Below are 27,740 nucleotides of genomic sequence, written 5' to 3'. Positions count from 1 at the left end.
CACAGACTATTTAGAATTATACTGACTGAAGATTGAACCCTATGAGTGGAGGTTTTTGCTTTGCTTGGAGTCAAAGACCAGTCCCCTGAGTCTAGCCTTACCTGCGTACATTCTGGTTCAGCAGGAACTTGTCTAGCTTTGTCTTGAATCCCTAGAGGGTGATTTTCCCTATAACAGCCTCCGGAAGAGCGTTCCAGTTTTCTACCTCTCTCTGGGTGAAGAAGAACTTCTTTACATTTGTACAGAATCTATCCCCTTTTAACTTTAGAGTGCCGTCTCGTTCTCTCTACCTAGTCTTTATCTACTAAGTCTACTCCCTTCATTATCCTGAATGTTTCGATCATGTCCCCTCTGAGTCTCCTCTTTTCAAGGGAGAAGAGGCCCAGTTTCTCTAATCTCTCACTGTACAGCAACTCCTCCAGTCCTTTAACCATTTTAGTCGCTCTTCTCTGGACCCTCTCGAGTAGTACCGTGTCCTCCTTAATGTATTGATGAGCTTGAGATATTTCCAATAGAATAGAACACGTGTGGAAGGTCAGCATGTTGTCCACTTCCTTCTATTGCTGACAAGAGATGACGCCAATAGCATGTGATGGGTTAAGTCATTATTGCTAAGGAAGTAAAATTAATGGGAAATCATATGACTCGGATAGACCCAATAGAATATTGTTGAAGTATGCAATTTGTAATTGGAGGACGTACCACCTATGTCTGTTTAATAATGAATTAATTAATGTCAATTTCCAATAAAATGACCAGCCACAGGTAATATGATGAGACTTCTGACTGTGAACTTACCAACTTCAGTAAACAGTCAAATACTCCTCAAAGCTTTGACTATTTTAACCACAGTTTTGTGAGAGATTTCTTTATTTGATCTCCCCTGAGATAGAATTAAGAACTGAGGAATATATGGAAGAATTGTGGGGCATGGATGTAGTCTGTCCAAAGAGTTTTTCCAACCAAAGTCTTACATAGGGGCATCAATACCTCCTTTTTCTTACTGTCCATTCCTCTTCCTATGCACCAAAGCCTCCTCCTAGCCAAAGAGGCAAAAACTCATAGTAACCTTTTCAGGTACATCATTGTTGGGTTGACTTCATATGCCAGAGGCGTGTGACTGATTTTGTGTTAAACTTGGAAAGAGCAGTCATAAAACTCTTGAAATGTTCTCAACCCTGAAAAAACAACTGCATGGAAAGAGTTCTCTTCAGATAATGAAGTGAAAAACACCACAGCCGTAGCACTGAAAGCGATGTCAGACAAAAGCCTACTGCACGTGGGTTGATTCATAAGTCAGGGCAACTATTGTTTTTCTCTTGAAAATGTGCCAACACTGGAAATCTGATATATACATTTGAAAGTGCGCAACACGTACTTCTTAATGGTGCCATCAGATGAGAGATGAGTGCAGCGGTCTGGAATTGATCACGTCCCCTATGTCAATCTTTTGGTAACAGTGGTGCATTTGAAAAGTTTTTGGTAAATTTCAAAACAAGGATGTCATTGACGCCATCAATGAGTATTTTGCAGGGTTTGTCAAAATCTATTTTACCAATGGGATGAAAAACCTGGAAACTCACTGGACTAAGAGTTAGAGAATGACACGGGGAAAAAAAATGTATCCCCGTCCCATCCCCACGACCACCATCCCTGTCACCGCCTCATCTCTGCAACTATCGTCTCCACCATCCCCCACAGTATCCCTACTAGCCTCAAATAATATTAATTAATCATATTAATTAATTATGGAAACCACAAATTGAAAAGAAACACAAAGTATACTGTATGAAGAAAAAATGTTAATTATCATTTATATTTGTTTTATTTTTCAGACACTCTTAAAATCAGGCCTAATGGAAATGCTTTCTTGCAGTGTACAAATTAACACATAACAAACAAGGTTTTATTTCTTAAATATTACACTCTTGGCTGTCTTTCCAGCAGCAGTGAACGCACCGAGCAAGGCTACTCAGTCCGATATCCTCCTAACTCCATCTGGACCGGCAGAAGGTAGTGCTTTCTGTTCCGATCCAGACGGAGTTAGGATAATCCTACCTCTGTCTGGATTGGAATGAATCAACCAAAGACCGGCAGTAGGGATACAAGAAAAATGCAGAGGGATTGGGTAAAAACAATTACGATTTACCATTGTGGCATTGGGAGGAGAAGCCCTGTCATTTGCAGCGTGGGGCACTGAAGGCAGGAGGGGATGGGCTTCCCTCTTTCTGTTTTCTCATATGATGGTATAGGTAGTCCGGGAATGTGGGAGGTGGCCCAGGGATGTAGGATCCTGGCAGGGGCAATCCTTATTAGCTGAGCCACTGGGAATCCCCAAAACTGGCTCAGCTGATAGGGATTCCTTCTGCCGAGATCAAAGTTGTTGGTGGCTACATCTACAAAACTTGCTTTTGTACATTTCTCACTTGGACATTTTTATTTTTGAAAATGGGGAATAAAGTAGATGTTCTAAGGACCAAAACTTATACCTAGCTCATTTTCAAAAATAAAAGATAGATGTTTGGCAGCTTTGAAAATGGACATTTTCCCTGAGTTTGTGGACATCTTGCACAAAACATACAACCTCAGACTTAGGCACACTTTCGATTATGCCTCTCCACATAGTTTTACTCCAGTATGAATCCTCATGTGAAGTTTTAAGTGTGATTTGTATCTAAAGGTTTTATCACATTCTGAGCATGTATATGGTTTCTCTCCTGTATGTATTCTCTTCTGCCCCTTTAAAGCCAATTGCACCTAAAAAATTTCACCACATTCTGAACAAGAAAATTGTTTCCTTTAAGGGTAATTACTCCCCATATGAATCCTCTTGTGCTGTTTTAAATTTCATTAGTCATTAAAGCTTTAACCACATTCTAGACATGTAAATAGCCTCTCACTCTCATGGACCCCTGAAGTCATTTTAAATCTGTTTGATGATACAATAAGATATATATTTATTTATTCATTCATTCATTTAATTTTCTATACTATTCTCCCAAGGGAGCTCAGAACAGTAAACATGAATTTATTCAGGTACTCAAAAGATGGAGAATCTTTCTTTCCCATATGGATAATCACAGCTTTGAAAATGGACAATTTCCCTGAGTTTGTGGACATCTTGCACAAAACATCCAACCTAAGACTTAGGCACACTTTCGATTATGCCTCTCCACATAGTTTTACTCCAGTATGAATCCTCATGTGCAGTTTTAAGTGTGATTTGTAACTAAAGGTTTTACCACAGGTATATGGTTTCTCTCCTGTATGTATTCTCTTCTGCCCCTTTAAAGCCAATTCCACCTAAAAATATTTACCACATTCTGAACAAGAATATTGTTTCCTTTAAGGGTAATTACTGCCCATATGAAGCCTCTTGTGCTGTTTTAAATTTCATTAGTCACTAAAGCTTTAACCACATTCTAGACATGTAAATGGCCTCTCACTCTCATTGGCCCCTGAAGTCATTTTAAACCTGTTTGATGATACAAAGTTTAATCATAAGATATATATTTATTTATTTATTCATTCATTCAATTTTTTATACTATTCTCCCAAGGGAGCTCAAAACAGTAAACATGAATTTATTCAGGTACTCAAGCGATGAAGAATCTTTCTCTCCCATATGGATAATCACAGTTTTTATACATAATTAGTTGTATTCCAATTTCTATTCATTGTTGAGTTGTTATAGGTCAATATTCAGCCGGAGACAGTGAGCATTGTCTATAATCTATTTCTATGAGGCTCATTCCTTCTTCAAGTCTAAAAATGTACAGTCTACACTTAAAGTTATAGATGAGAGTCAAGAATACCAAAGCTATAGAAGAATGCAGAAATGGTGTAATGTTAGTACACTCTTTAATATTAGTTTTAGCTTTGTACAATATTTTCTATCAGGAATTTCTGCTTGATAGTTGTTCCTTCTGCCACTGTTAAACGTTCATATACACTTTCTTTCTGTATCTCCTGTATGACTCTTCCTCTATCTTTTTAAATGTGATTCCCATTTAAGCTTTTACAACATTCTGCACAGCATGATTGTTGACTAAAGTTTTAATCACATTCTGAACATGTAAATGGTTTCTCTCCAGTATGAACCTTCTTGTGTAGTTTTAAAGCTGAGGGATCTCTATAACTTTTGCCACATTCTGGACATGATATGGTTTCTCTCCAGTATGAATCCTATTGTGATTTTTTAAATGTGACTGCTGACTAAAGCTTTTACCACAATCTGAACAGGTATATAGTTTCACTGCACTATGTATCATCATGTGCCTTTTAAAAGCTGATGGATCATGATGTCTTTTACCACATTCTGAACATGTAAATCGTTTCTCTCCAGTATGAATCCTATTGTGATTTTCTAAATGTGACTGCCAAATAAAGCTTTTACCACATTCTGAACATGTAAATGGTTTCTCTCCAGTATGAATCCTATTGTGATTTTTTAAATGTGACTGCTGACTAAAGCTTTTACCACATTCTGAACAGGTATATGGTTTCTCTCCAGTATGAATCCTTTTGTGCCTTTTTAAATGTAACTGCTGAATAAAGCTTTTACCACACTCTGAACAGGTATATAGTTTCTCTCCACTATGCATCATCATGTGCCTTTTAAAAGCTGATGGATCATGATGTCTTTTACCACATTCTGAACATGTAAATGGTTTCTCTCCAGTATGAATCCTATTGTGATTTTTTAAATGTGACTGACGACTAAAGGTCTTACCACATTCTGAACAGGTATATGGTTTCTCTCCACTATGCATCATCATGTGCCTTTTAAAAGCTGATCGATCACAATGTCTTTTACCACATTCTGAACATGTAAATGGTTTCTCTCCAGTATGAATCCTATTGTGATTTTTTAAATCTGACTGCCAAATAAAGCTTTTACCACATTCTGAACATGTAAATGGTTTCTCTCCAGTATGAGTTCTCTTGTGCCCTTTTAAAATTGATTGCCGATTAAAGCTTTTCCCACATTCTGAACATGTAAATGGTTTCTCCCCAGTATGGATCCTCTTGTGCTTTTTTAAAGATGACTGCTGAATAAAGCTTTTACCACATTCTGAACATGTAAATGGTTTCTCTCCAGTATGAATCCTATTGTGATTTTCTAAATGTGACTGCCAAATAAAGCTTTTACCACATTCTGAACATGTAAATGGTTTCTCTCCAGTATGAGTCCTCTTGTGCATTTTTAAAGTTGATTGCTTGCTAAAGCTTTTCCCACATTCTGAACATGTAAATGGTTTCTCTCCAGTATGAGTCCTCTTGTGCCTTTTTAAATTTGATGGACAATTAAAGCTTTTCCCACATTCTGAACATGTAAATGGTTTCTCTCCAGTATGAATCCTATGGTGAGTTTTTAAAGTTGACAGCTGATTAAAGCTTTTACCACATTCTGAACATGTAAATGGTTTCTCTCCAATATGGATGTTCTTATGTATTTTTAAAGCTGAGGGACTACTATATCTTTTCCCACATTCTGAACATGTAAATGGTTTCTCTCCAGTATGAATCCTCTTGTGCCTTTTTAAAGCTGAGGGATCACTATATCTTTTGCCACATTCTGAACATGTAAATGGCCTCTCACTCTCATGGATCCTCTGAAGACATTTTAAACCTGTTTGATGATAAAAATTGTTATCACAATATACAGATGTAGACTGTTTCTCATTTGGATTATTTTGTGCTTTCTTAGATATGATATCAAATCGTTTTTAAGTAATTACTTTTATTCATTTGTATTAATTTGTTATGGGTGAATATTCAGCCAGGGGCACTAAGCATAAGCTGATAACTAGATTAGTCCCAGATAGTCAAATACTGGTAGTTTTCCTGGTGAGGAATTAAAAGGGATGGCAATGACATGGGAAAAGCCCAGGACATAGCCCACGTCATTAAACTAAAGCAAGCAGAAAAAAAGACATTTGGGGCCGGATTCTGTATAAGACGCCTGGTCTCAGCAGCTGACTAAGCGGTTTTTCAGAATCACACATGGATGTCCCATTGATGGACAGACGCCTAACTCCACCTAACCATCCCAATTCTCTAACCGGCGTCAATGTCACAAGTGCTGGTTAGCGAATCTTCTTGCCGCTGAGATGATCGCCACATGGGAATCTCCCTGAGGTGATCAGTTTAGCAGCCACGGCAGGGAACCCGTCTCCCCTGTAAAGTTGCCTGGCAGAAGGGATGCCCACTCCTTTCTGCCGGAACCCCTGAAACTCCTCCATTTCTGGATGTCTGCGGCAGGAGGCATGCCCAATACCTCCTGCCTCCACCCCTTGCGACATCCCCCGGCATGACGGATGCCCACTCCCTCCTTCTGCTGGCCTCATCATGCCCCGAAGCCTCACAACATTCCCCTACTTCACCCCTGACACTCCTCGACACCACAAGATCCCGACAGTCCCCGAATGCCCTTCGAGTGGAAGAAAATTTAGCGAAGAACCTCAAAAAGAGAGACAAATCCTTCTTCAGGTACATTAGCGACAGGAAAAGGAACACAGACGGGATAGTACGCCTAAAAAAAACAGACGGGAAGTACGTGGAATCAGATTCTGAAAAAGTGGAACTTCTGAATGAGTACTTCTGCTCGGTCTTCACCAGCGAAGCATCGGGTCACGGTCCACACTTACAGACAAAGCAAAGAGTGAAAGACTCGTTTTGGAATTTCTAGTTCACACCCGGAGACGTCTACTGCGAGCTGACAACACTCAAGGTGAATAAAACCATGGGACCGGACAATCTACACCCTAGAGTACTCAGACAGTTGTGTGATGTCCTGGCGGAACCGCTATCCGTACTCTTCAATCTCTCCCTCAGTACGGGGAGAGTACCCATGGACTGGAAAATGGCTAACGTCGTTCCACTGCATAAAAAAGGTTGCAGAGAGGAGGCTGCGAATTACAGACCGGTGAGTCTAACATCAATAGTGTGTAAACTCATGGAAACACTAATCAAACGAAAAATAGACACGATCCTGGATGAGTAGAATCTACGGGATCCCAGTCAACATGGATTCACCAAGGGTAGGTCCTGCCAATCCAATCTCATCAGCTTCTTTGACTGGGTAGCAAGGAAGCTGGACTTGGAAGAATCCCTAGACGTAGTGTACCTAGACTTCAGTAAAGCTTTCGATAGCGTCCCTCATCGTAGGCTGCTGAGCAAGATGAAATCGATGTGGTTGGGAGAAACGCATGGGTCAAGGATTGGCTAAGTGGTAGACTTCAGAGGGTGGTGGTTAATGGTACCCTCTCTAAAACGTCAGAAGTGACGAGTGGAGTACCGCAGGGCTCAGTCTTGGGCCCGCTACTTTTCAACTTATTCATAGGGGACCTGACTCAGGGGCTTCAAGGCAAAATAACAATATTCGCCGACGACGCTAAACCATGTAACATAGTGAGTGGCTCCAATTTACACGATAGTATGACGCAGGACCTGTTTTTGTTAGAACGTTGGTCATCGACCTGGCAGCTGGGCTTCAATGCCAAGAAATGTAAGGTCATGCACCTCGGCAGTAGAAATCCGTGCAGAACTTACACCTTAAATGGTGAGACCTTAGCTAGGACCGTAACAGAACGGGATTTGGGAGTGACTATCAGTGCAGATATGAAAGCTGCCAATCAAGTGGCGAAGGCTTCATCTAAGGCAAGACAAATGTTAGGTTGCATCCGCAGAAGTTTCGTCAGCCGGAAGCCTGAGGTCATCATGCTGTTGTACAGAACCGTGGTGAGACCACATCTGGAATACTGCGTGCAATTCTGGAGGCCACATTACCATAAAGATGTGCTAAGAGCAGAGTCGGTTCAGCGGATGGCCACCAAGATGGTCTCGGGGCTCAAGGATCTCTCATACGAAGAGAGGCTGAACAAATTGCGGCTCTACTCTCTCGAGGAACGTAGGGAGAGGGGAGACATGATTGAGACGTTCAAGTATATCACCAGACGTATCGAGGTGGAAGAAGATATTTTCCTTCTCCAAGGACCCTCAGCCACAAGAGGGCATCCGCTTAAACTCAGGGGAGGGAAATTTCATGGCGACACCAGAAAGTATTTCTTCACCAAAAGAGTGGTTGATCATTGGAACAAGCTTCCGATACAGGTGATCGAGGCCAACAGCATGCCAAATTTTAAGGGTAAATGGGATGCCCATGTGGGATCCCTGAGCGGGTGGAGTTAAGAATGGGTCATTTGGAGCGGGGTCTCTAGAGCAGACTTAGGGGGTGGGTCTGTGGAGTGGACAGACTTGATGGGCTATGGCCTTTATATGCCGTCATTTTTCTATGTTTCTACCTTTGGCTGATGGCTGGAAAAGGAATGCCTACTCCCTCCTGCCGGCAGGCCGCCACTGCCTTCCCCATCCTGGTGCATTTTGGGATGCATTGGGGAATGGCCTAAGGCTTCCTAAAACTCCAACTGACTAGATCCCATGGGAGGGGATTTAGGGATCTGGCCAATCGGAGTCAGGCCACTCCCTATGCATCCCAGAATGCACCAAGAAGGGGAACGCCTGTCATTTTGCAGTGGTGGGCCTGCCGGCAGGAGGGAGTTAGCATTCCTCTTGCCAGCCATCAGAAAAAGGTATGAGGGATGTTCAGGGGCAGTAGGGGGATCTTGGGGAGTGTCAGGGTGGAATCGGTGAGTATTTGAGGGGATTTGGGGAATGATGGGGCCAGCAGCATGAGGGTTTCGTCATCCCTCCTGCCAGGGGATGTCTCAGGAGCGGCAGAAGGATGAATTGGGCATTCCTCCAGCTGTGGAAATGGGGGGGAAGGGGCTTCAGGGGTTCCAGCAGGAGGGAGTGGGCATCCCTCCTTCCAGTCAACTTTGCTAAACTAACCGCGGCAGGGAGATTCCCTTGTCACGATCAGTTCAATGGCTGAGTCTATTTGATTGGCTTGTTAGACAGTGGTAGGACGCCTACCGCAGCCTACAATTGGGACACCATTCATAGCCTTGAGTGAGCTTACTGGCCCTTCGCACCTTCCTAGGCTTACAAAAACACCCACAATGTAGGCTGCCCATCATTGGGTGTTTTTTTTTTAAACATGCATCCCGATTGGCTGGTTAGACAGTGGTAGGATGCCTGCTACAGCCTACAATCGGGACACCATTTATCGAATTTGCCCCTTGGTGTCTTTTGTTTTGCCATTAATAGCGTGTCCTCTTTGCAAATACTGCACACGTGACCCACTGGAACACCGGAAATAGTTCCCCTTTTTTTCACCAGTGTGCCACATTTCCAAATAGTTCACACTCTTGGTGATATTTCCCTTGAAACAAAAATGAAGAGGAGCTAAAAGCGAATGTTTGGGCTGTACATCATTAGGAATTAATGCTTTCATACATTCAACTCCACGTAAAAGGTTTCCCTTCTGCAAGCGTTCTCTGCTGTATTTCAGCTTCACTTTTCATTTGGAGCCTTTTCTACACTGACAACACAAAAATGGTCTCACCCTGGGGTGGATTCTCTTGGGCAATAAGAAATGATGTATCTTACCAAGGCTTTTTCCAACGGTGTCTTGCAGAATGGATTTCTTCCCTTTCCTCTTTCCCCGATGGAGCTGAAAAGCCATTTGGTCGCTGTTTTTACTTCGTAAGGGTTTCTCTTCTCTCGGGTGTCTCTGGAGCTCAGGGATGTTTGTGAGTTTCCCGTCACTTTTCTCACCCTCAGTGACTGCATCCAGGGAGTCTCTTGCAGGGTCTCTCGGCTTCTTCTCCGATTCCTGTTGATAATTCCTTGTGTTTTGACTCTCATTCCTCTGGGAAATATTCTCACCAACATTTCTTGGTTGTCTTGAGATGGGTTCAATTTCTAAAAGCCATTTTTTTTGAGTCTCCTCCCTCTTCGTCTCCTGCATTGCCTCAGTATCTACTGGATAGAAACAAAAGACGGTAATCGTGCATTAGGAACTATGGAACGCTATTAATGTCAAGAAACAAAGTTTTCTGGGCTCATACGACTATATAGGATTTCTGAGATTAAGAAAATTCCACAATTTAGCTCATAAGTCTTCAAACCTCTCTCTTTTTTTAAATTAGGTTATGGAACCAATTTTTCAAACAGCAATAAAGCTAAAGGGAAATTAAACAATTTAATTAACGAATTAACAGCAGGAAATATAGCCCACATCAAAACAGGAACTCCCCCACCCACAACTACATTCAAAATCTTGTTCCCGCCTTCAACTACCTCTGATCGCATGTTCCCTCTCTCACGGAAAATTCTAGAGCTGCCTAGGATCCAAAAATACATAAACCTTTTGTTTTATAAGCAAGTCCAATAGTTAGAAAAGAATTCCAGAAAGAAGATGCTCCCAAAGAAAGCAAGAAAAGATTTAAACCTAAGCATGTTATTGCCAGTCTGGGGTTTTTAATCATTTTGACGGAGACTTCAGTAGATGGAACCTAAGCACAGTACCGGGCAGAACTTTGGATTCTGGCCCAGAAATAGCTAAGAAGAAGAAATATTTAAATTAAATCAGTAATTTAAAGAGATGGTAAGGTTGGATAGACTGGATGGACCATTCGGGTCTTTATCTGCCGTCATCTACATCTTACCATGTTAATATTTATTTATTAACGTATTTCTCACTCTATCTTTCGTGAGAACTGGGACAGCCATTCACAGAGCGGCGCGGGACAAGGCAGGAAGCAAAAAATTCACACCTGCCTGCTTCCCACTGCCGTTCGGGAGGAGAAAGGAGAGAAGGACAGGAGGCTGTAAGGCTGGACCGCCATTCAAGGAGTGGCATGGCAGGAAGCGAAAAAATTGCGCCTGCCTTCTTGCCGCTACGACTCTGCTTGCCACTGGGTAGAAAGTCAGATGGAAAGGCAGGAGGCTGTAAGCTCTTGCCCTACAACGCTGGACTGCCAGACAGCTGGAGAAATTAAGGTAAGGGGTGCCTGCCTGTCCTGCCACTAGGCTTGCCTGTCCTGCCCTGTCCCCTGTCCCAGCCTACCATTAGACCACCAGAGGGGGGGAAGGGTACAGAGCCTGGCAGGGAGGGGGACAGTGTGCAGAGCCTGACAAGGAGTGTGGGGTTGGGTGCAGAGCCTGGCAGGGAGAATTTGGTTCAGAATGTTTTTTTCTTGTTTTCCTCCTCTAAATCTTGGGTGCGTCTTATGGTCAGGTGCGTCTTATGCGGTGAAAAATATGGTAATTATACTTGATATATTGCCCTTCTATTAGGGACTAAACAGCACAGTTTACAATAAAGCACAGTTACTTACCGTAACAGTTGTTATCCAGGGACAGCAGGCAGATATTCCCACATATGGGTGACGTCACCGATGGAGCCCCGCAGCGGACAGCCTCGAAAGCAAACTTGCTTGAAGATCTCGAACTTTCGAGTGCTGCACCGCGCCTGCGCGCGTGCCTTCCCGCCCGAACTAGGGGACGCATCTCCTGAGAGGATCCTCAGTTCAGATACCTAGCCAAGAAGCCAACCAGGGGAGGTGGGAGGGTTGTGGGAATATCTGCCTGCTGTCCCTGGATAACAACTGTTACGGTAAGTAACTGTGCTTTATCCCAGGACAAGCAGGCAGCATATTCCCACATATGGGTGACCTCCAAGCTAAGTAAAAAGGGATGGAGGGAAGTTGGCAATTTACGAAAAAAGATTTTGCAAAACAGATTGGCCAAAATGGCCATCCCTCCTGGATAAAGTATCCAGACAATAATGAGAGGTGAAAGTATGAACCGAGGACCAAGTGGCAGCCTTGCAGATTTCCTCAATAGGAGTTGATCGGAGGAAAGCTACAGATGCCGCCATAGCTCTAACCTTATGGCCCGTCACTCGACCTTGCAGAGGAAGACCAGCCTGAGCATAGCAAAAAGAAATGCAAGCAGCCATCCAGTTGGAGATGGTACGCTTCGATATAGGACGACCCAATCTGTTTGGATCAAAGGATATGAAGAGTTGAGGAGATGTTCTGTGAAGCTGAGTGCGTTGCAGGTAGAAAGCCAAAGCACGTTTACAGTCCAAGGTATGAAGAGCCGCCTCTCCTGGGTGAGAATGAGGCTTTGGAAAAAATACAGGCAGAACAATAGACTGATTGATGTGAAATTCTGAAACAACTTTAGGTAAGAATTTAGGATGAGTACGGAGAACAACCTTGTCATGATGAAAAACAGTGAAAGGTGGATCAGCCACTAGCGCTTGTAACTCACTGACACGACGAGCAGAAGTGAGAGCAATCAGGAACACAGCTTTCCAAGTGAGAAACTTGAGATGAGCTTTGTCAAGTGGTTCAAAAGGAGATTTCATAAGTTGAGCTAAAACAACATTGAGATCCCAAACCACAGGAGGTGGTTTAAGAGGAGGATGGAGATTGAGAAGTCCTTTCATAAAACGAGAAATCATAGGATGTGCCGAAAGGGATTTTCCATCCAAAGGCTGATGAAAAGCAGCTATAGCACTAAGATGGACTCGGATAGATGTAGTTTGAAGTCCAGATTGTGATAAATGAAGTAAATAGTCCAGAACTGATGTCAATGAAGCAGATCTGGGTGGTAAATTATGTGTAGAACACCAAGCAGAGAATCTTGTCCACTTTTGACCATAACATTGTCTAGTGGATGGTTTTCTGGAAGCAAGTAAAATATCTTGTACAGACGGAGAGAATTGAGAAAAGTCTGTTACAGAGAAAGGTACCAAGCTGTCAAATGTAGAGACTGTAGATTGGGATGAAGCAAAGATCCTTGATTCTGCGTGAGTAGAGAAGGAAATATTGGTAGAAGTAGAGGCTCCCTGGTGCTGAGTTGAAGTAGAAGGGAGAACCAAGGTTGCCTGGGCCACCGAGGAGCTATCAGAATCATGGTGGCCCGGTCTGATTTCAACTTGACTAGAGTCTTGAGAATCAGAGGAAACGGAGGAAAAGCATAAAGGAACTGATTCCTCCAGTCCAGTAGAAACGCATCCGCTTCGAGACGTTGAGGAGTATATATGCGGGAGCAAAATTGAGGCAGTTTGAAGTTGAGAGGTGACGCAAACAGATCTATCTGCGGAGTCCCCCAACGAGCAAAAATTTGGCGAAGAGTAGGAGAATTGAGTGTCCATTCGTGAGGTTGTAGAAGACGACTCAATTTGTCCGCCAAATAGTTGTGTTGACCCTGAATGTAAACTGCTCTGAGGAAGATGTTGTGGAGAATCGCCCACTGCCACAATTTCAGAGCCTCTTGACAGAGGGAGTGAGATCCCGTCCCTCCCTGTTTGTTTACATAATACATGGCTACTTGGTTGTCGGTACGTACTAGAATCACCATGTCGTGAAGAAGATGCTGAAAAGCTTTGAGAGCATAAAATATCGCTCTGAGTTCCAACAGATTTATAGGACACCTCCGGTCTGCTTGGGTCCAGAGCCCTTGAGTGCAAAGACCGTCCACATGGGCTCCCCATGCATACATTGAGGAGTCGGTTGTGAGGACCTTCTGATGAGGAAGAGGGTAAAACATTAAACCTCTTGAAAGATTCAAAGAGAGCATCCACCAACGGAGAGACTTCTTTAATGAAGGAGTGATGGAAATTAGTCGAGTTGGTGGATCCACTGATTGTTGCCATTGAGATGCCAGTGTCCATTGAGGAATGCGAAGGTGAAGCCTGGCAAAAGGAACCACATGAACTGTAGAGGCCATGTGACCGAGCAGAACCATCATTTTCCTTGCTGGAATAGTGGAAAGTTGGAAGAATTGTTGAGAAATTTGAAGGAATGCATCCTGACGTGGTTGAGGAAGGTATGCTCTCAGATTGATAGTGTCCAGAGTCGCTCCTATGAACTGGAGAGACTGAGAAGGAATCAGTTGAGATTTGGGAAAATTGATGTGAAATCCCAGACTTTGAAGAAAGAGAATAGTCTGTTGGGTCGCTACAATAACCCCTGAAAGAGAGGGAGCCTTGATGAGCCAGTCGTCTAGGTATGGAAATACTTGGAGACCCTGGTTGCGAAGAGCTGCAGCTACAACCACAAGGCATTTTGTGAAAACTCTGGGGGAAGAAGCCAGTCCGAAGGGGAGAACTCTGTACTGAAGATGAAGATTTCCTACTTGGAATCTGAGGTACTTGCGAAAAGCTGGATGAATGGGGATATGAGTATAGGCCTCTTTGAGATCGAGGGAGCACATCCAATCCCCTTGATCCATCAAGGAATATAGAGTTGGCAGAGTGAGCATTCGAAATTTCTCTTTGACTAGAAATTTGTTGAGAGCTCTGAGATCCAAAATCGGTCGCAAATCCCCCGTCTTTTTGGGAACTAGAAAATAACGGGAGTAGAATCCCGAGTTCCTTTGGGAGAGAGGAACTTCCTCCACAGCTCGCAGGAGAAGAAGAGCCCGAGCTTCTTGAAGAAGAAGAGGAAGATGCGACTGATTTGAAAGACACTCTCTTGGATGGCGATCTGGAGGCACCTGAAGGAGTCGAAGAGAGTATCCCTCTCTGATAATGGTAAGTACCCAGAGATCTGATGTTATGAGCTCCCATTGATGATAAAAATTGGACAGGCGACCCCCTATGGGGAGGGGAGAATTTGGAAACAGAGAAATTTGAATGCTCAAGTTGAGATTGTCAAAAAGACTGAGCAGGCTTAGTGTTAGCAGGGGTCTGTGACTTTTGTTGTCGTGGTTGTGGAGGAGGTCGACGAGCAGGAGGTCTAGAAAAAGCAGGAGTTGTTTTCTGTGGATAACGACGTGGAGTTTGTTTGAAACCTCTAGTTGGTACAGGTTTAGGTTTTGGACGGATGAGGGAAGCAAAAGAGCGCTCATGTTCTGAAAGACGCTTTGTAGCTGCCTCAATAGAGTCATCGAATAATTCATTTCCTTGACAAGGAAGATTAGCCAATCTATCCTGAAGGTTAGGATCCATGTCCACTATCCGTAACCACGCTAATCTACGCATGGCTACTGCAAATGCCGAGACTCTAGACGAGAGTTCAAAGGCATCATAGGAAGCTTGTAGCATGAATAGTCTCAATTGAGAAAGAGTCTTAAGGATATTTTTAAATTCTGATAGACGATTGGTGGAGATATCCGGGTAAAAGGAAGACAAAATCTTTAAAAAATGATTGAAATAGGACGTAAAAATGTAATTATAATTCAGAACTCTATTTGCCATCATAGAATTCTGGTATAAACGTCGACCAAATTTATCCATGGTACGGCCTTCCCTACCAGGAGGAACTGAAGCATAAATTTTGGAGGGATGTGCTTTCTTCAATGAGGACTCTACCACTAGAGATTGATGAGAAAGTTGAGACTTTTCATATCCTTTAGATGGAACCGTTCTGTAACGAGATTCCAATTTAGATGGGATGGCAGTGATAGAATAAGGAGTCTCCATATTGCGAGTGAAGGTCTGCTGGAGAACAGGAGTCATAGGCAATCTGAGTGACTCTTTAGGAGGATGGGGAAGCTCCATATCCGCCAAGTACTCAGGAGTATATTTAGAGTCTGAATGAAGGTCTAGCTTAAGAGCTTGGCCCATATCAAAAATAAATTTGGCAAAAGAAATTGATTTTGGGTCAGATGATTCTTCAGGAGAGTCACTGCGAGATTTATGTTGTACTGAGTAGGATGGAGAATTTTCTCTAGAGTATGTGGAAATGTCCGATTCCATACGCATAGTAGGAGAAGAAGCTGTACTGTGAAGTGGAGTAAGAGAATGTTTCCTCTTCAGACTCCTGGATGGAGAAGTACCCGGTGTACGTGTTACAGAATGAGTCGAGGTGTGTGGAGAACTGTCCCGACGGACTGGCTTCGATGGGGTTCTGGATCGAGAAGGGCTTCGAGTGGAGGCTCGATGTCGAGAACCCTGCTTCGTCTTCGAAGAACGAGACAAAGAAGCCTCGGTATCCAACGTCGAAGACTCCCTCCGAAGCTTGGAGGCCACATGTCTCGAATGCTTCGACCGATGCTTCGGAGGAGGTGAGCCCGGAGACGACTCCGATGAAGAAATGTTTTTCGGTGTCCGGGATCGGCTTCGGGAGACTGGAAGCTCCGGTTGAGTAACAGGCTGGTCAGCCCGAGGCAAGGTCGAGGACGGGACCAGTTGAGCCACTAAAGAATTAATCTGAGTGGTGAGGATAGATTTTAACATGTCCTCCAGCATCGGCACCGAGACAGAAGGTTCTGACCTCGTATGTGCAGCAGTACGCTCCGAAGAGGGCGACCTCGAAGGTGAGTATTCCCTTATCTTGGAGGTACGCTTTGAAAGTGGTCGCGCCGAGGACTCTGGTGGCTTCTTGGATACGGCACCTGAAAGGGAACTCGGAGACTTACCCCCCGTAGAAGGCTTCGTGGAAGACGTCGTCTTCGAGGCAACCGAAGTAGAAGAGGTCGAGGCCTTCGAGACCGAAACTCCAGCCGGAGTCTGGGTCGAGGCCTTCGAGACCACAGGTGTCGAGGTCGTCGGAGTCGAGGCCTTCGAGACCGGTGCAGCCGCCACGGTCGAGGCCGGCTCCGAAGATTGCTCCATACCGAAAAGTTGAAAAAATTGAGCACAACGCCGCCGAAAAGCTCGTGGAGTGAGGGTAAAGCAGCGATGACAATCTTCTGGGGAATGAGAGGAACCCAGGCACTGTAAACAACGGCAGTGGGGATCGGTGACCGAAATCACCCGATTACACTGTCGACAACGTTTAAACCCGGTAAGAGGCCGGGACATGGAAAAAATAAAGTCCGTGTCGAACGAAGGAGCCTAGGCCTAGGCCCAAAGCTCGACGGCCGAACTGAAAGGGAAAAAAGAATATACTTTTTTTTTTTTTAACACGAAAAATAAAAGAAGAAAGATAAAATTAACACAGCGACCGACTTTAAATTAAAAGAAACAGCCGCGGTGATGAGAAGGCAATGCTGCAGAGAAAGAAAACGTGTCTTCTTGTCTCCGCGGAAATAAACGAACTGAGGATCCTCTCAGGAGATGCGTCCCCTAGTTCGGGCGGGAAGGCACGCGCGCAGGCGCGGTGCAGCACTCGAAAGTTCGAGATCTTCAAGCAAGTTTGCTTTCGAGGCTGTCCGCTGCGGGGCTCCGTCGGTGACGTCACCCATATGTGGGAATATGCTGCCTGCTTGTCCTGGGATAATAATTTACCCCAATATAATCAATCACACAAAAGACAAAACAACGATACAGGAATCAGTAGGGTTGATCCCATAGCTATGTATAAAAGTCTACCGTAATATCGGAGCCCCAAAAATGCTAAAGAATAAAAGTGAGATCAATCTAGATGGGATTCTAACCGTAAATGTTGGGGCAGAGAATTCCACATGGCTGGTGCCCTATAAAGGAAAGTGGATTCTCTAGTAGGATCCGATTTTGCTCAAGACACAGATAGAATAAGTTCTGGTTCAAAGATCCTAAAGTGAAATGGTAAGGGATTATCAATAAATTACCCAAGAAATCTCAGTAAAAGGCTCTGTGTGTCAGAACCAACATCTTAAATGTGGCTTGATAAAAATATGGTAACCAATGGACTCCCTTCAGGAGTGGAGAAACATGGTAAAGTCTCCCATAAAAGTCTTAATAGCTGTATCTTGAATGTTTTGGAGGCAGTTAATAGTATATTTGGATAGTTCAACAAAGAAGGAGCTTCAATAATCAAGTCAACTCAAGACAAAACCATGAACCAACTTGTATAACGAAGACTTGTCAAGGGCCATAATTCCCCAAAATACCTCTGAACTACTGATTATTCCTGGCGGAATTCTAAACAAAACATTTCAAAATTCTGCAAGTTTGACAACATTTAACCATATTTGTACTTAATTATCCAGAATTTCAGTACATTTCTGTATTTTTATTAAATTCCACTAGGGAAAACAAGGGTTCTTCAAGTTTTTCTCACTTAGTGACTTTCTTCTAGAAGCACAACTTTGTAAAAGCCCAACTTAGTGAAGTTTGGTTGATTTGTTTTCATAGTACTTCACATTGCCTTTATATTGTCGAAAAACATATCTGAAAGCTGAAATATTTCAATAGATTCAGAATTTAAAAAACCTTTTTTCTATCTTTTGTTGTCTGAGCAGCTTATTTCTCCATTCTCTCAGGTCCCAGAGTCCCTTTTCTGCTTTTCTTCTTCCTAGGATCGTCTGTCCATTTTGTCTCTATGTGTCCTGTCCAGCATCTGTCCCTCCTGTTTCTATCCTGAGCTTCTGCCCTCTGTGTCTCTCTCCATTCCCCTGCATCCATCATCCCTCTGTCAGAATCAATGTCCCTGTGTCTAGCAGTCCTTTCATGCCTCTGTCGCTCCCCTTCAAGCATTCTTCTCCATGTCTGTCCCTCTTTCTGCTTCAGTGTCCCTGTCTCTATGCTCAGTCCCCATCTAGGATCTCTTCTCTATGTTTCTGTGCCTCTCATTTAGCAGGATCTTCCACCCTCAGCCAGCCTCTCTCCCCTATCCCCTCTCAAGCCAAAATCTCTCTCTCTATCCCTGAACACCCGCAGCCAGCATCTCATGCTATCTCTCTCCCCAGCCAGCATCTCTCATCCACCCCCACCAGCTAACATCTCTCACTTTCTCCCCATTGTCCACTACCACAGTCACGCAGATTCCACTCAATAGCAGCCTCCCACCAGCTCTGCAGGTTTTCCTCTACTATGGTTCTGGCAAAGAAAGAGGAAGTGACATTATTGAAGATGGAACTGCGGTAGAGGGAAGCCTGCAAACAGGCTGCTCGAAGTGATTCAGAGAGGGAGTGCAACCCGATACTAAATTCTATGCCAACTTCAGGTAATTATGCGTCCCTGGAGAATTCTGCGCTAAGTTATGTTCTTAGAGGTGGAGCACAGCCATTGGGATACAACCCACATGTCTAGAATAGCTCGCACTGGAACATGTATTCTGCCTATTCAGCAGGATATAATTTCTCACAAGCCCAATTCACCTTCCTTGGGAGCTGCTTCTCTGTTAAGCAGGAGACAGGACTGAGGTGCTCAACCGTGAAGACACAGAATGGGAAGAATTAGAGATTCAAGGTCTGCAGCTCACGAAAGCTATAGAAACTTCTGTGGCTTTGTAAACTCTTTCCAATGCTGGGCTCCATCAGTTGACATCATCCACTTGGGAGGACATATATACTGCTCTCCGTACAGATAAGTCATTTGTTTTACTCTCTAAGACCTCCTTATACTGCAGAGTAGTTATTGTTCACCAGTACACTGAAATACCTCCTCTTACTCTGTATTGTAGTTATTACTATAGCCGATATCATTCTGTAGAGTATCTGTTACTCACCCGTGTCTGAATGTCTAACATCTCTCTCTCCTGACTCCTGGGGATCCTAGATATGTGTCTCTCCATCTTGTTTAATCCACGATAACAGATCAGGACTTATCCTTACAGAGCCTGTTTCCAGGAATAAACATAAAAACTCAGTTATACTTCCCCTTTATTCAAAGAAAAATATGCAAACCAAGAAGAAGAGGACTTCCTTATTGTATAATCATCCTACCCAGAATGACATATGGGTCTAATATGGATGTTTGCAAGACTACCACAGGCTAACTTGAGTGGGTCTATCTTCATTATTAGCTGTTCCCAAATAGAACAAAATAAGCTACTATCTTTTCCTAAACATAGATTTACTTGCGGTAAGAGACAGGCGTATCATAATTAAGAACATAAGAAGTTGCCTCCACTGGGTCAGACCAGAAGTCCATCGTGCCCAGCAGTCCGCACACATGGCGGCCCATCAGATCCATGACCTGTTAGGTGGTCCCTGACTTTTCCTATAACCCATTTCTACTTCTATCTGTACCCCTCAATCCACTTATCCTTCAGGAATTTCTCTAAACCTTCCTTGAACCCCTGTAGCATGATCTGCCCTTTCACAACCTCCGGGAGCGCGTTCCATGTGTCCACCACCCTCTGAGTAAAGAAGAACTTCCTAGCATTTGTTCTAAACCTGTCTCCTTTCAATTTTCCGAGTGCCCCCTTGTACTTGTGATTCCCCAAAGTCTGAAGAATCTGTCCCTGTCTACCTTCTTTATACCTTTCAGGGTTTTGAAGGTTTCTATCATGTCTCCTCTAAGTCTCCGCTTTTCCAGGGAGAATAGCCCCAGCTTTTCCAACCTGTCAGCGTATGAAAAGTTTTCCATACCTATTACCATTTTAGTCGCCCTTCTCTGGACTCCCTCAAGTATCGCCATATCCTTTTTGAGGTATGGCGACCAGTACTGGACGCAGTACTCCAGATGCGGGCGCACCATTGCACGATACAGCGGCATGATGACTTCCTTCGTCCTGGTCGTGATACCCTTTTTGATGATACCCAACATTCTGTTTGCTTTCTTTGAGGCTGTCGCACATTGTGCTGATGCTTTCATTGTTGTATCCACCAACACACCCAGGTCTCTTTCAAGGTCCCCCCATTTTGTAGCTGAACATCGGGTTCTTTTTCCCTACATGCATGACCTTGCATTTTTCTATATTAAAACTCATTTGCCATTTTTTTGCCCACTCTTCCAGTCTCGTTAGGTCCCTTTGCAGGTCTTCACAGTCTTGTGGTTCTAACCCTGCTGCAGAGTTTGGTGTCATCTGCAAATTTAATAACCTCACATTTCGTCCCCATCTCCAGGTCGTCTATAAATATATTGAACAGGAGCGGTCCCATCACCGACCCCTGCAGAACTCCGCTTGTGACCCATTGCCATTCTGAGTATTGGTCCTTTACTCCAACCCACTGTTTCCTGCCTGACAGCCAGTGTTTAATCCATTGGTAGACATCCCCTTTCACCCCGTGGTTCCACAGCTTCTTAAGCAGCCGTTTGTGGGGTACCTTGTCGAAGGCTTTTTGGAAGTCAAGGTAAATGATGTCTATGGATTCCCCTTTGTCCCTCTGGCTGTTTATCCCTTCAAAGAAGTGCAGTAAATTTGTGAGGCACGACCTTCCCTTGCAGAAGCTGTGCTGGCTCGCCCTCAGCTGTCCATTTTTTTCTATGTGCTCACAGATGCTGTCCTTAACCAGTGTTTCCATCATCTTACCCGGAACCGAAGTCAAGCTCACCGGCCTGTAGTTTCCCGGGTCACCCCTTGATCCTTTCTTAAAGATAGGCGTGACATTTGCTATTTTCCAGTCCTCCGGGACTGGATAGGTTACATATTTGCTGGAGAGTTTCCGCTATTTCGTTTCTCAGTTCTTTTAGTACTCTTGGGTGGATTCCGTCCGGGCCTGGTGATTTGTCGCTCTTCAATCTGTCTATCTGTCGGAGGACATCCTCTTGGCTTACCTCTATTTGCTCAAGCTTTTCATCCTGATCCCCACTTATGATTTCCTCAGGTTCTGAAACATTGGATGTGTCCTCGCTCGTGAAGACCAACGCGAAGAACTGGTTCAACCTGTCAGCTACCTCTTTTTCCTCCTTTACCACTCCCTTTCTGTCTCCATCATCCAAAGGTCCCACTTTCTCCCTCGACGGTTGTTTCCCCTTCACGTACCTGAAGAACGGTTTGAAGTTTCGTGCTTCCCCATCCAGCCTCTCTTCATATTCTCTTTTTGCTTTCCTAACCGCTCGGTGACATTCCTTTTGGTGTTTTTTTGTTCCTTCTGGTTGTCCTCAGTTTGGTCCTTTTTCCATTTTCTGAATGATCTTTTCTTGTCACTTATCGCCTTCTTCACTGCATTTATTATCCACATCGGGTTTTTTGTTTGATTCTTTTTCTGGGGACGTACAGGTTTTTTTGCTTTGCGCACCGTGTCCTTAAGTAGGGACCAGGCTTTCTCTACTGTCTCCATCTTCCCTGAGCTGCCTCTGAGTTTCTTTCCCACCATTTTTCTCATAGCATCGTAGTTCCCTTTTCTGAAATTGAGCGCTGTCGTTGTAGTTCCTACGTTCCTACTTCTAATTTGCACTGGATCATGTTGTAATCGCTGCTTCCTAGTGGCCCTATTACTACCACATCCTTTGCGGGTCCCCCTAGCCCGTTGAGGATTAGGTCGAGAGTGTCATTTCCTCGCGTTGGTTCCATGACCAGCTGTTCCATGAATTTTGTTTCCCTCGCGCAGTTGGAGTGTCCAATACTCCAGTCTATCCCAGGGTAGTTGAAATGCCCCATCACCACCACACTTCCGCTTTTGCATTCCTGCCTCAATTCTGCTTCCAGGTCTTGGTCGTTTGCTTCTGGTTGTCCAGGTGGGCGATAGTACAGTCCCAATTTTATGTCAGCTCTATTTCTTCCTGGTAACTTAACCCATAGTGATTTCAAGCCATCCACCCTTACTGCTGTTTCCATCCTGGTCGAGTGAATGGAGTACTTTATATATAATGCTATTCCTCAACCCTTCTTGCACGTCCTGTCTCTCCTATAGAGTTTGGACCCTGGTAGGACCACATCCTATTTGTTGTCCTCAGACCACCATGTTTCTGTGACTCCAATTATGTCTAGGTCCTCTATGACTTCTAGCTCTCCCATTTTGGCTCTTAGACTCCTTGCATTGGTGTAAAAGCAATTTAAGTCCCGGTTGTTTACTTTCCTTGCTGGTTTTCCTCGTGGTTTGTTACTACTGTGGGTGATCAGATCATAGGACCTCTTGTAATTGCTATATTATTTCAGGTCCACATCCTGACTCCAAATTTTAATCACCTACACCTGTCCCATCCTACCTGCCTCACCTATTTTGTGTAAAGAACTACAGAACCACATCTGCAGGTGTATGCTTCATGAGCTATATCATTGAAATATATTGGGTAATAATGAAAAAAAAATCAAAATACCACTAATCATGAAAGTGGTAAATACAAACCCTCAGATCTTGGAAAGCAACATTTATCTCAAATGGTGTAACCCATGAACCAGCGCTGGTTGAGAATATACAATTCCCAACGCCTTTCTGACAGGAGAAACAGGCGTTTCAATCTGTCCAAAGCAGATCTTCCTCAGGGGGTAATAATCTTCCTCATTAAATTCTTATTTCAAAACATTACCGTTGTGGTCTAACGGCAAACGCAGCAGCGCAATGTAGTTGCTTTGAAAAACTGCTAATGAAAGAAAATCATCTCTCATTACAAGACTGCCCACCACTGAAAGATCACTTGGACACACAAAGTCAGAGGCGTGAAGAAAGTACAAGAAATTTATTACGGTATACCGGACTCTAGTGCAGTTAATAGCCTGCCTACTAGAGTGTCAGAAACAGGAAATACATGGACTTTTATGCCCTTTTCGCAAACTAATATATGCAAAAACTACAATTTTCATTTGTTACTTCTATAACTTTCTACAATTATTATTGGTCCTAAGCCAGCACTTATGATAGGTTCAGGGGTACAACTTATAGTCCTATAGGAAACTAGCTCATTTCTCTGCTTATCTAAATCTTACAGGTCTAAATGCTACATGTTCAGAAGGGCAGGGCACATCATGCCTCAAACTCTTATCTATTCAGCTTACAATGTGGTAAGGTAGGGACATACATTTTAGGCAGATGAAGTCAATAGATTGTAAACTTTCTTCAGCTATGTAGACCAGAGCAATATTTTAAACAACAGTTAACCATTTCATGACCCTACATTCCCCCCTTTCAGGCTGGCGTACCTAAGGAGCCAAGCCTGACAAAATAAAGTTAGGGGTCAGGAAAGTCGGGGTCCCCAGTGGGTAAGGGATGATACTGGGAGAGAGCAAGGGCCAATGCAGCAGTGGAACAGTTGACAACAGAGTCCATAATTCAGTGGAGCAGCTTTATGGCTATGGGGACTACACAGGGTAGGCAGCAAAGGAGCAGAGAAGACAGGGCGGCAACCAGCAAGATGATCTTCAGTGCTGAACCAGAGGGCAACCAGGAGCCGAAGGTACCAGAGATCCAGTCTGCAGTAAGGTCACGCCAGGTCTGGTCAGGAACATGAGCCAGTTTGGTGATACGATCTACATCGTCCTCAATCATTTTACTCAAGTTCAAGGCAGCAGTTAAAGTACATAAGTACATAAGTAGTCGCCTCCGCCGGGGCAGACCAGAGGTCCATCCAGCCCAGCGGTCCGCTCACGCGGCGGCCCATCAGGCATATTGCCTGGTCAGCGGTCCCTGACTAATTTTATTGCCTACCTCTACAGTTATCTCTAAACCTTCCACTGCTCTTATCTGTACCCCTCAATCCCTTTGTCTTCCAGGAATCTATCCAGGTCATCCTTGAAACCCTGTACTGTGCTATTTCTTATCACGGCCTCCGGAAGGGTGTTCCATGTGTCCACCACCCTCTGTGTGAAAAAGTACTTCCTTGCATTTGTTTTAAACCTGTCCCCCTTCAATTTCATCGAGTGACCCCTTGTTCTTGTGGTTTCTTTCAAATTGAAAAATCTGTCTTTGTCAACCTTTTCGATGCCCCTCAGGATCTTGAAGGTCTCTATCATATCTCCTCTGAGTCTCCGCTTTTCCAGGGAGAACAGCCCCAGCTTCTTCAGTCTGTCAGTGTACGTAAGGTTTTCCATACCCTTAATCAGTTTAGTTGCTCTTCTCTGGACTCCCTCAAGCATTGCCATGTCCTTTTTGAGGTACGGTGACCAGTACTGTACACAGTATTCCAGATGCGGGCGCACCATAGCCCGGTACAGTGGCAGGATGACTTCCTTCGTTCTGGTCGAGATACCCTTCTTAATGATACCTAACATTTGGTTTGCTTTCCTCGAGGCTGTGGCGCATTGTGCCGACGCCTTCAATGTCGTGTCTACCATCACTCCCAAGTCTCTTTCCAGATTACTGACCCCTAGCATTGATCCCCCCATTTTGTAAGTGAACATCGGGTTCCTTCTCCCTATATGCATGACCTTGCATTTCCCTACATTGAAGCTCATTTGCCACTTTTTCGCCCATTCTTCCAATGTCGTAAGATCCCTTTGGAGATTCTCGCAGTCAACCGTGGTTTCAACCTTGCTGAATAGTTTGGTGTCATCTGCGAATTTGATGACCTCGCATTTTGTTCCCGCCTCCAGGTCATCAATGAATATGTTAAACAGGAGCGGTCCCAGCACCGATCCTTGAGGAACCCCGCTCGTGACCCCTTGCCAGTCCGAGTAATGGCCCTTTACACCAACCCTCTGCTTCCTGTCTGCCAGCCAGTTTTTGATCCATCGGTGGACCTCCCCGTGCACCCCATGGTTCCATAGCTTCCTGAGCAACCGCTCATGTGGTACCTTATCGAAGGCTTTCTGGAAGTCTAGGTAAATTATGTCTATGGGTTCTCCTTTGTCCACCTGGTTGTTTACCCCCTCAAAGAAGTACAACAAGTTTGTGAGGCACGACCTACCCTTGCAGAACCCATGCTGGCTCGACCTTAGCTGTCCATTTTTTTCGATATGGTCACAGATGCTGTCCTTAATCAGTGCCTCCATCATCTTTCCCGGGACCGATGTGAGGCTTACCGGCCTATAGTTTCCCGGGTCACTCCTCCGGGATCTCTCCAGTTTTTAGGGATAGGTTGCATATTTGCTGAAGTGTCTCTGCTATTTCATTCCTTAATTCCTTGAGCACCCTTGGGTGAATGCTATCCGGACCTGGCGACTTGTCGCTCTTTAGCTTGTCTATCTGCCTGAGGACATCCTCCTGGCTCACCTCTAATTTGACCAGCTTGTTATCTTGATCTCCATTTTCTATTTCCTCTGGTTCCGGAATGTTGGATGTGTCCTCCCTCGTGAAGACCGACGTAAAGAAGTCATTTAACTTGTCAGCTATTTCTTTTTCCTCCCTCACTACTCCCTTTCTATCCCCATCATCCAAGGGCCCCACTTCCTCCCTCGCTGGTTGCTTCCCCTTTACGTACCTGAAGAATGATTTGAAATTTTTTGCCTCTCCCGCTAGTCTCTCTTCATATTCCCTCTTTGCTCTCCTAACCACTCGGTGGCATTCCTTCTGGCTTTCCTTGTGTTCCTTTTGGTTGGCCTGCGTTTGATCCTGTTTCCATTTTTTGAACGATGCTTTCTTGTTACTGATCGCCTTTTTTACAGCTGCCGTTATCCATGCTGGGTTCTTTATTCGATTTTTCTTGCACTCTTTTCTGAACCTGGGGACGTACAGGTTCTGTGCTTTGTGCACCGTACGCTTGAGCAGGGTCCAGGCGCTTTCTACGGACTCTACCTTCCTTGTGCTGCCGTTGAGTTTCTTCCCCACCATTTTCCTCATTGCATCATAATTCCCTTTTCTGAAGTTGAGCGCTGTTGTTGTGGTTCTTTTCACCCTGGATGATCCCAGTTCTAGTCTGCACTGGATCATGTTGTGATCGCTGTTTCCCAGTGGGTCTAATACCGCTACTTCCTTTGCAGGTCCCCCCAGTCCACTGAAGATTAGATCAAGAGTAGCTTCTCCTCGTGTAGGTTCCATGACCAGCTGTTCCAGGAAGCAGTCCCTCGTGGCTTCCAGGAATTTGGTCTCTCTCTCGCAACTTGAGTGCCCGATACTCCAGTCTATCCCAGGGTAGTTGAAGTCTCCCATCACCACCACACTTCCATTCTTGCATACCTGCCGCAGTTCCGTCTCCAGGTCCCGGTCGATTTCTTCCGATTGGCCAGGCGGACGATAGTATAGACCCAATTTGATGTCTGCTCCAGATCCTCCTGGTAGCTTAACCCATATTGATTCCAAGCCTTCCGACCTTACTGCTGTTTCCATTTTGGTTGAGGGTATGGAGTCTTTTATGTATAGCGCTATTCCTCCACCCTTCTTGTGTGTCCTGTCTCTCCTGTAAAGTTTGTACCCTGGTATGACCACATCCCATTTATTATCATCAGCCCACCACGTTTCTGTGATTCCAATAATGTCCAGGGCTTTTTGACTGGCTATAATTTCCAGCTCTCCCATTTTGGCCCTGAGGCTCCTCGCATTTGTGTAGAGGCAATATAGGTCCTGATTTGTCGCCCGCCCTGCTGTTTTCTTTCCATGGCTCGGCGCTCCCACCTGGCTTGCCTTTACTCGGTCATCCACCTCCCGTGGCGTGTCCGTTTTGCCCCCATCCAGTATCTCCTTTTTTGGATGGTCCTCTTGCTCCCATTGTTCTCTTTCAACCATGCCTGTTAGGCTCGTTTGTGCACTGGGCCCCTGCATTGCATCTGTGGGCCTTTTTTCTGAAGATTTCCACTCAACCCTTTTGTTTAAAAGTTCCCTCCCAGTCCCTTTGTCCAAAAAGTCCCTCTCAGCCCCTTTGTCCAAGAGTTCCCACTCGGTCCCTTTGCCCAAAAGTGTCCCCTCAGTCCCTTTATCCAAGAAGCCTCTCATAGTCCCTTTGCCCAAGAATTTTCTCTCAGTCCCTTTGTCCAAAAGATCCCACTCGGTCCCAAGCTCTCTTTTGCAATGTCCTTGTTCGGTATCATTTTTTTATACCAATGTCCGGTGTGTCGAGGCCAGATCGACTTCCGGCTTTCCCCTTCTCTTCAGTTTAAAGCTAGGTCTATGGCGTTTTGGATGTTTCTTGCCAGCTGCCTCGTGCCAGCTGTGCTCAGATGCAGTCCATCTCTCCTGTAGAGCTTGTTCTTCCCCAAGAAGGTCGTCCAGTTTCGAACAAAGTGGAATCCCTCCTCCTCGCACCATCTCCTCAGCCATCCGTTCATTACTTGTAGTTCGCTCTGTCTTCTTGCGTCTGCTCTCGGTACTGGTAGGATCTCCGAGAAGGCTATCCTATTTGATCTCAGCTTCAGTTTCCGCCCCAGGATCCTGAACTGCTCAGTCAGTGTAGTCCGGTTGAAATTTTTCCTGCTGACGTCGTTGGTTCCAATGTGGATTACAACTGCCGTCTCCTCTGTCTCGGCTCCCTCCAG

The 27,740-nt window shown here is 44.6% G+C and overlaps 1 protein-coding gene across 2 annotated transcripts in view; it reads right to left on the bottom strand.

The window, feature by feature from the left end:
* Nucleotides 1–3,533: 3,533 nt before the first annotated feature.
* LOC117355252 (oocyte zinc finger protein XlCOF6-like) overlaps nucleotides 3,534–27,740 on the bottom strand; it is a 34,135-nt gene continuing 9,928 nt past the window's right edge. The window contains exons 3-5 of one of the 2 annotated variants that reach the window (XM_033933548.1): nucleotides 19,239–19,349; nucleotides 9,514–9,885; nucleotides 3,534–5,632 (exon numbers count right to left, since the gene is read on the bottom strand). In XM_033933548.1, coding sequence (XP_033789439.1) covers nucleotides 4,116–5,632; nucleotides 9,514–9,874 — 1,878 coding nt within the window. In that variant the 5' untranslated portion in view covers nucleotides 9,875–9,885; nucleotides 19,239–19,349 and the 3' untranslated portion in view covers nucleotides 3,534–4,115. Of the gene's footprint in view, nucleotides 5,633–9,513; nucleotides 9,889–19,238; nucleotides 19,350–27,740 lie in introns of both variants that reach the window. The other variant, XM_033933546.1, reaches the window with a different exon arrangement.

This window comes from Geotrypetes seraphini, chromosome 2 (genome assembly GCF_902459505.1).
Source record: "Geotrypetes seraphini chromosome 2, aGeoSer1.1, whole genome shotgun sequence".
NCBI lineage: Eukaryota > Metazoa > Chordata > Amphibia > Gymnophiona > Dermophiidae > Geotrypetes > Geotrypetes seraphini.
Note: the sequence above shows the minus strand (reverse complement) of the source record. Positions and strands in the feature narration are given on the sequence as shown.